The 9241-nt window shown below is 59.3% G+C and overlaps 1 protein-coding gene across 1 annotated transcript; it reads right to left on the bottom strand.

Moving 5' to 3' along the window:
• Positions 1 to 275: 275 nt before the first annotated feature.
• Positions 276 to 7727, bottom strand: MTERF2 (mitochondrial transcription termination factor 2; the record flags this gene model as incomplete). The annotated part of the gene is made up of 3 exons (XM_078859384.1): positions 276 to 647; positions 5658 to 6176; positions 7107 to 7727. Coding segments are annotated over 3 exons (1398 nt in total), but the record flags the coding sequence as incomplete, so codon positions are not given.
• Positions 7728 to 9241: the final 1514 nt, after the last annotated feature.

The raw sequence follows: 9241 nt of genomic DNA, 5'->3' as shown, positions 1-9241 counted from the left end.
CAGACACACTCACTCGTGTGCAAAGCCACAAACACAGCTGCCCTCCGCTGGTCACAAGGGCACCGGTTTTGCCATCCTGTCGGCGCTCGTCCAAACATTATCACCAGCATCAAATCCCGACTACGTTTGGTATTGGTGCGGATTTCATAGAGCACAAGCCATCACCACGGCGCTTTGTCTCACGCGCGATGGGGGCGACGTTGCAAAGCGGTTACACCCTGAGAGATAAATTGCGGTTAAATTTCGGACGTGGCAAATTTTGGAGTGTCGCGGGATCTCTGAAGTCCGTCGTGAAGCAGAGAGCTCGTGCTTTTTTCGTGAACTCACCTGCAGTGTTAACCAGGGCGGCCGCCGGGCTCGAACTGCGGCGCGCGCCGCAACCACCGCGTTCACCGCTCGCCAGCGTCGGGCGGTGGCGCCACGGGGTTGAAGAGGGGGCGGGCCTTCGTGTGGCCCAGCGTGGCCAGGCGGTCCTCAAACTCGCGCCTGGTGCCGGCGATGAGCGACAGCGTGCCGCCGCCCCGCGCCACGTCACAGCCGGCGGCGCGTAGGCGCGACGCGCGGTGCCGCACGATGGGCGCGGTGAGCTCCAGCGAGGACGGGCACGCCCGCACCGCCCGCAGCGACGCGCCAAGCGACAGCAGCACCTGCGGCGCGGGGAAAACGCACGGGCGGGCACGCACGCAGACGGACACGCGTGTACGCGAGCGCCCATACACGGACACACGGAAGGGGCAACAACAGCCGTATTCGCCGCTAAGTGGCGGTGACCGCGGCGCGTGCATGCACACACATGCACCAACGCACCGGCGATAGTGACACGCATGCAGAGAGATCACCTTTGTCGACTTGTAGACTGTTGAGTCAAGCTGTTTTAGCAAGCACGTAGGAGGTGCGCAAACAAGACACAGACGAAGATCCCCCGTGTAGCCTTAACAGACTGTGTGAGCAAGTGCTGTTAGCGAGCACCTATTAAGGCCGGCACGGCACACAAGTGGGTTGGTAGCGAACACCATGCCCGGCCGCCATTGTCTCCCTAGCGGCGATGTTTACACATCGCACCAGGTACTCATTTGAGGCTGAGTCGACCTAGGAGAGGCCCAGGACCGGTTCAGATAATCAGCAGTGGTGTTGGCCATGAGCCATCAAACTCGGGTCGCTGGGTTCATAACGCAGTGCGCTAACCACTGCGCCACCGCTCCCTAAACAGCGACACATACACAACCACACCCACACAGCTGCACACGCAGACACGCAGAGCTTGTCATTAACGTGGGCTCACCTGACAACTGGGAGACTTCTGGGGAAATGGATTATACCCTCTCTCCGTGGCATACACACCAATACGCACATGTACACAAGCATGTGCTTTACGCAACATACACATAATCCGGTTTAGCCTGAGAGACAGTTGGGGAAAATGCTGTTAGCGACTACACGGTAGTTGCCATCATCATCATCATCGGCCCAAGCCGCCGGGCGCCACCCGTCGTGATCCCGCGGGTGGAACGATCCGCCCGGCACCTTGCACACGAACCGATTCCATCGCTCCATCTCCCCGGCGGCCGTCGTCTTGGATGCGTTCCATTCCTCGCCCGTCTCTCCGTTGATGTTTTTATTATTATTATTATTATCACCTGTTTAGTTGAAGTACGAATATTGTCAGCCCTTTGTCAATCACAGCACTGCTTGCGAGGGCTGTCCCAGGCACAGATGCCAACCCGGTTACGACGGGCATCGCACGCACCTCGCTCAAGAATTGAACCCGGGTAGCCGGGATGGGTACGGCTCGCGAGCGAAACACAACTCGCCGCCTTGCGCCACCACCGCCGCTATCGCGACGTTCCCCTCCGCGCGGCGGTACATAAGCACGCGGCGCTTTCGAATTTAAATCCATTTCTTCAGGAGCGCTCGTGCCAGTGGGCGATTACATCGGTTTATCAAGCCATCGATTTAGCGAGCGCGCGTGGCTATCTGCCCGTGGTATCGCGGGGTGGGTGGCTGGCCTGGTGCGGCCTGGTGCGGCCTGGAGCGGCCGACGCCCCGATCCGACGCCCCGCACCTCCCCGTCGCGCTCCAAATGCGACGCGGACGGTTTCCTCCAAGTGAGGGTCCTCCACGGGGGCGCCCCGCGCGCGACGCTCTTATCGGCAAACGCCGGTAAAACATTTACTTCGCACGCACGTGAGCAGCGCCTACGAAGGCCGGCACGCCACACGTGGGGGGTCGGTGGCCAGAACCGCTCCCGGCCACCTTCGTCTCCCGAGCGGAGATGTTGGCACACTGCACCAGGTACTCATTTAAGGCTGAGCCGACCTAGGGGAGGCCAAGGACCAGTTCCGATAATCGTCACTGTTGCTGACCGTGAGCGGGAATCGAACTCGGGTCGCCGGGTTTGCAGCGCAGCGCAAGCAAACCGCTGCGCTACCGCTCCCCAATTAATTCTCACGCACGCACACACACGCTCGCTACAACGATGAAAACTCACCCACGCACAAGCTAAAACGTCCACGCGTCTCCGCGCTGTCGAGCGGCGCAATGTAACGCTGCATGTATTTAACATCGGAGACAAGCGCGAGCATGACGAGAGGATTTCCCCCTCCCCCCACCCACCCACGCACCCCCCGGAGTCGCCGGAGGTCCGAATTGAATTGAAATTCATTTCTTCAGGAGGCATCCCTACCCCTACGTTCGCCGTCGGCCGCCGTGCGGACACCACGACGAGGCGCGAGGACTTCCCTGACGCGCAAATCCTCATCGGCCGACACCGCGGCCGCGCGGCCCGGGCCCTTCGAGGAGACGAAAACTTCCAAAGGTCATCGACGATTCTTACGCGCGGCGTCCGTGAAAAACTCCCGTACGGCGGAGCGGGTGGGGAAAACGCTGGCCAGCTCTCCCACCCCTGTACTGCGCGTGGAGCAGAACGTCTCGAGAAGTGGCTCTACATTGTCCGTCTCCGCGGGCCGCTCTCTACCGCCGAGGAATCGGGGGACGGAATCTTCCGTCGCCGGCGACAGCGAGCGCGGCCCCGGAGGGAGAATGACGAGCGAAAAAAAACCCACACAAACACAACACATTAATCCGAAAGACGTCTCTCTTCTCGCGTCTAGGGATCAGAGAGGCATTTGAAACAACATTGCGGGAGGGGTGGGGGTGCGGGGGAGGACACGGAGGCTTTTTCTCTGGGATCGCAAACGAGGCGCAATCTGGCCCCAAAATCCCCGCGCAATGTCGCAAACATCTGCGGAAAGGACACCAGATGGGCGCATCCCGTCCGGCGATTAAACGCCGGCGCGTGCTCTCCGCACACAGTCTCACGGGGCGAGGTGATCGTTACGCCCTGGGCAGGACGGTTCGTTATAGTTCGTGATGGGCGTTCGGTCGGTCTATCTACTGCTGGATGAAGCCCCCTGACCCCTGACCCCTGCTCCCAGATGCCGCCGTCGCTCGTGGTGTCGCGGTGGAGAAAGGTCATCAAGATTCCGCGCGCGAGATGATTTACCGCTCCATCTCGGCGGACGTGACACCCCACTTGGCTGCGTCTGTCACTTTGGCTGCGACTCTGCTATCATCCCTGAAAATGTACCGGTTGGGTAAACTGATGATGATGATGACGATGACGAAGATAATGATCTTCTTGGTTCTTTCGGTAAAGTCACGTAGAAGGGAAGTAATACAATAATAAAAATAAAACATAATAATTCTCACGACGTTTCGGCCACAACGCAAGCAGCCATCCTGTCTCCCCGACAGACCTGTTCTTCACCTGAGGACGGCTGCTTGCGTTGTGGCCGAAACGTCGTGAGAATTGTTTTATTATGTTTTATTTTTATTATTTTATTACTTCCCTTCTACGTGACTTTACCGAAAAAACCAAGAAGATGAATCCCTGCAGTCACGAAAGCTTTAAATCGAAGATAATGATGATGCACAAAAAACGTTCCCATCGAATCGGCCAAGAATCCCAGTGCAGGGCCCTCCTGAGAAAGAGTGTTGAGACTCGGCAAGGATTTTTTGGATTGTAAAAGCCATCATCATTATCACTGACCGCAGCTGATAACGATGATAACCTTCACGCAAAATAGTAATTTTGTATATTCACGACTCAATGTGTTTGTTGTCGTTGTGGTTTACATATAATAATCTACACCGGCTATGAATGTAAACATCTTCATCATCATCATTATGCATAGGTAAAGGCGCAGTTCTGCAAACTGCCTGCTCACGACACTGCTGGCGGAAGGGCGGCCACCACAGAAGAGGCTCCAGAGAACCTCTCTCGAGGGTATTGGGCCTACTCTTCCACGCCAGCTACACGTCATGTTTGGTGGTGGAGGAGGGAGCACCCACACTTCATCCGAATACGCGTGGCCTGCCGATCGACCGTCCGTCTTACCGATGTTGTGGACAGAGGTGGGAGGGAGGGGGGAGGAGCGAAGGGCTGAGGGGGGGGGGGATTCAAGAAAGTTGCCCCATTGTTTAAACTGCAGCGACCTCTGACCTTACGTAAAGGACACATTTCCATCCGTTTTGTCTGTGGTCGGAAGCAAGGCTGTTGCCCTAAATGTCAGCCAATTCATGTATCCTCTTACTAGCTTTACTACCCGGCTTCGCCCGAGACTTGGATTCTTGTCTTGGATTAATACACGGAGGGTGGGGGGGATGCGTGACGTCAGCAGGCACACTGCGTGACGCTTCCGCATACGGGTCACATGACAGATGTGACGTCACAGCTCACTTGCCGTGCAAAATATATGCATTATTGCACACATTCACAAATTTCCCTTTCATAGAAAGAGATTAAGGCAGTCTTAATAATAATTATTCAGATTTACATGGCGCTCTTAAACGATGGATCTCAGAGCGCCATGCATGCAGAGGAGGAGAATAAGTGAGAACCAACCAGGGTAGAGAGAGAGAGAGAGACTCATGAGACCAGATAGAGAACTAGCGAGAGAGAGAGACTCATGAGACCAGATAGAGAACTAGCGAGAGAGAGAGACTCATGAGACCAGATAGAGAACTAGCGAGAGAGAGAGACTCATGAGACCAGATAGAGAACTAGCGAGAGAGAGAGACTCATGAGACCAGATAGAGAACTAGCGAGAGAGAGAGACTGTGTTAAACAGCTGGTGGCGGGGTCTTCAGCCCGGGGACTGAGAAGTCTCCACTGACTGCGACCTCCTGACCTCCACGGGGCAGGGGACTCCAGGGCCGCCGGGCGCCGTGCGGACAGCAGCCCGGTGGGCAAGCCCAGCGTGGCAGCCTGGAGCGGGGTCACGCCAAGCAGGAGGGGCAACCATCAGTGGATCTCAGAGGCCTCGGGGGAGGAGCGTGCGGCCGAATCAGCTCCTGGATATGAGGTGGAGCAGGCCCATTTAAAGCATTCGAACACAGGCACGAGTTGGAGAATCTTCAAGTCAATAATGTCGAATGCGGGTTAAAACGTGTGTTTATTTGTGCCTACGCGCAACTGTCAAAGTAGTGCCGCCACCGCCAATATTTGTGTTTTGCTTAAATGAATGAGCAACGCGTGTCGAGGGCCGCCCAGAGGCAAAAACCGACGCCTCCCCATCTCCCGCACCGTCGGACACGGCATGCGCCAGGTCAACCCGCCCCCCCCGGCGGTGGACCGCCCTCGCGTCGGGGAACCGAACCTTCAGGTTCTCGGCGAGGATCTCTGCCGGGAAGCTGAGCAGCGTCGGGCAGGCGAGCAGCACCCTCCGGACCGCGGCGTCACCGCCACCGCCACCGCCGCCGCCAGCGCCATCGTCGCCCTCCTCCTCGTACGCGTCGTCGCACCCCAGCTCGCTCCGGCAGAACCGCAGCACCGCGCCGATCGCCGGCCCCGCGGGCGGCGAGCCCCGCACGCCCGTCGCCACGCGTAGCAGCTCCCGGTCGGAGAGGGCGAGGCGTCGGCGCAGGAGGGCCGCGAGACCAGCCAGGCGCTCCGGCGAGTCGCCCGCGAGCGCGTGGGCGTTCTGGCTCAGCAGCTTGGCGAGCCAGGCGCGTGCGTCGCACTCCGAGCCGCCGAGCGAGCGGTGGAAGCGGTGCAGGGCGGCCACCGCGGCGCCGTTGTCGGCGGCGGGGCGGCAGAAGAGCTGCGGCGCCGCGGCGAGGAGCCGCGCGAGCACGCGGCGGTGGAGGCCGGCGGAGAGGAGCAGCGCGATGTTGTCCTGCGTGCGTTTGTGTGAGTGCGTGAGTGTGTGTGAATGTGTGTGGGGTAGTGTAGCGGTTAGCGCGTTGCACTACGATCCCGGCGACCCGAGTTCAATTCCCGCAAACGGGCAACACCAGGTGATGATTATGTGAACCAGTCCTGGGCCTCCCCTAGGTTGACTCAGATTAAAATGAGTACCTGGTGCGGTTGATAGTAAACATCGCCACTGGGGAGACAAAGGCGGCCGGGTGTGCTGCTGGCCACCCGCCCCCTCGTGTGCTGTGCCAGCCTTCACGAACAGCACTTGCCCTAAAAGTCCATTAAGCCCATACTGGGGATCTTTGTCTTTGGTGTGAAGGAGATTTAATTGAACTGTCGCCCGGACGACGATGTTAGCGGTGGCTGGAAATCAAACTCAAGAGGTCGCCAGTTTCATTTGGGCGGAGTGTGCCAACCGCTGCATCGCCACTCCACCCCGAGCAATGACACAGCAGCGAACAATCGCAGGCACGAAGGTTTCTTAAGCTCGACGGCCAAATGTTTCGGTCGAGGCCCGTTTTAGAAAGCGATTTGTAAAAAGGGTTTTCACCGCCCTGGGCTGGAGCTCGCAGTGACCGTGCGTTTGGCGTTTTTGGTCAAACGGTGCAAATTGATTGCCGTGGGGAATTAGCGCACACGCATCGTCGCCCGCTAGTTGCGTCCAGCGTCAGGAACACAGCGTCTCCAATGCGCCTGACCCCGCGCACATGCATTTTGGTCATGTTGACCGTGTTCAGTTTTTACCGCGTTCACGTGAATCATTTTTGTGCGAACCATGTTCATGTGAACCATTCATGTTGACCGTGTTCACGTTTACCATGTCCACATTGACAATGTCGCTGATGATGATGAAACTTATATGCTGCTGTTGTTGCCACTGATGAACATTCCGGCCATGCCGCTGTACCTGCTGATTTGCCCGCTGCTCCGGCGACGCGGTGAGAAAAAAGGTTTCGGGGAAGCGCTGCACCACATTTGCCAGCTCGCCACCACCACCAGCGCCACCGCGACCACCACCGCCACCGCCGCCGTCGGCCACTTCGGGGCCCGCGGCCGGCTCGTCGCGGCGGTCGCACAGCGAGAGCCACAGCCGGCGCTGGGCTTGGGCGTCTGCGGGCGGGCACAGCACCGCGGCCGGGCAGCGCTCCAGCAGCGCGGCGACGGCGCCGCCGGGAGCCACGCCCAGGGAGACGAGCAGCTCCGCCGTGTCCCGCACGTGCGCGCGCCGCTCCCGCAGGACCCAGCCGTGCAGCTTGCGCACGCGCGTCACGCGCACGCCCAGCTCGCGCAGCGCACGCACCGTGTCCGCGTTCTCGTCCGCCGCCGGCGCCGTGGTGTCGGCGGCGGCGGTTGGATTGTCGGGCGAAGGGATGGAGGAGGTGGCGCTGTTGTCGGTGGCAGTGTCCGGAAAGGAGATGGAGGAGGCGTGGGTGGTGGTGTTTGTGGCAGTGGCATCCGCCAAAGGCGTGATGGTAGAAGGGGCGGTGCTGTTGGTGGTTTGAACGTCTGGCACGGTGTTGGTGCTGGTGGTGGTGCTGGTGCTGTTGGTGGTAGGCTCGTTCGGAGAGGAGATGGATCTTGTGGAGGTGGTAGTGGACAAGCGACGAACAATTGACGCAGTCGGCGGCAGCGGGCGGCGAGGGCGTGACATTGCCGCCACCATCATGATCGCCATCCTCTTTATCGCGGTCGCCGTCATCGTCATCTCACGGCGCTCTGCGACGGCGGCAATCTGTGGCAGAAACAATCGACAAAGGCGACGGTGTGAGGATTGACGCGGTGGTAGCTGCTGCACACGACTGAACCACCCAGCGGCGCATCAACCAGCAACTGAATGAAGGTCTTGCCGCGATATATCCGCCGAATAATTACGTAGCACGGCTATCTCTATAACTCGTATCGATCGGCATTGACCAGCCCTGCGAGGCCGCTCGTTCGCGCGCGATGAGCGGAGCGGACGACCCGAAACGCGGGACCAGCGAAGGGGGTAACCACCACCACCACCACCCCGAGCTCTTCCGAGCACGGCAGCGGAACGTGGCCTACGGCTCGTGGACCGCACGTGGCCCGCTGCTCCGTTGCACATGGCCCATGGCCACGCAAGGCCTACCGGCTTGAAACAAACGCATTTTATCCAAAACTGCCGAGTATTTTAGCCGCACTAATAGGCTGCTGGGGGGTGGGGGAGAGGGGGGGGGTATATTAGACCTGGTCCTTGTGTCACCCCCTCGGTATGGAAAGGGCTCCACCCCCACCCCAGGTGTACGACAACGGCAACGACGCGCCGAGCTGCCGCGAGCCGTCACGCTCATCGCCGGGGCGTCTGTGACCCCACCGATAACGCTCCTCCGCTCGCTGCGACTTCAGGATTTTGCGATAAAAGCAACACCGTCAACCCCCTGTTACATTCACAATCACGCTGGCAAAACCTACCCTCTTTACTCAATTTTTTCGGCCACTTGATCAACTGCCAACAGTTTCTCCAGGCATTCCCCCAAGCGCTTCGGTCTCTCCGGCACAGTGTAGGGCCCTCGCCCTTATACCGGGTACACGGCACTCGTCTTCCACTGCACCACAGCTCGAACCGGCCCGGTGGCTCAGCGGCACGGCGAGTGGCACGGAGAGCGGCACGGAGAGCGGCTCGCAATCCCAGGGCCACCACTTAAGTGAGGAAGCCAACAGTGCTCCGTCCCATTGATCTACTCACCCCCACCATGGGAACGTCGAATTTCCCTACCACTGGCGCAGGGGCTGTAAACGGGAGATCAGAACCGATGCTCGCAACGTCACTTTGATGCGTGACCGCTCCCGAGCTGCGATCTTTTTCCGATCCGCTGTATTGACCGTCCAAGTTTCACAACGCGTGCATCGCCATCGGGGCCACGTTGGGGGCGGGGTGGTGGGGGGGGGGAAGCCGAGGGTTATCCCGCCTGATCGTTAGGCTCCACCAATACGACACGGAGCCGCTCCGCTCTCCTAAGTGTGTCGTTTGTGTCTCCGTGCGTCCATGTGTCCGTGCATCTGTGTGTCTGCACGTCCACG

This window comes from Lampetra fluviatilis, chromosome 8 (assembly GCF_964198595.1).
Source record: "Lampetra fluviatilis chromosome 8, kcLamFluv1.1, whole genome shotgun sequence".
Taxonomy (NCBI): Eukaryota; Metazoa; Chordata; class Hyperoartia; order Petromyzontiformes; family Petromyzontidae; genus Lampetra; species Lampetra fluviatilis.
Note: the sequence above shows the minus strand (reverse complement) of the source record. Positions and strands in the feature narration are given on the sequence as shown.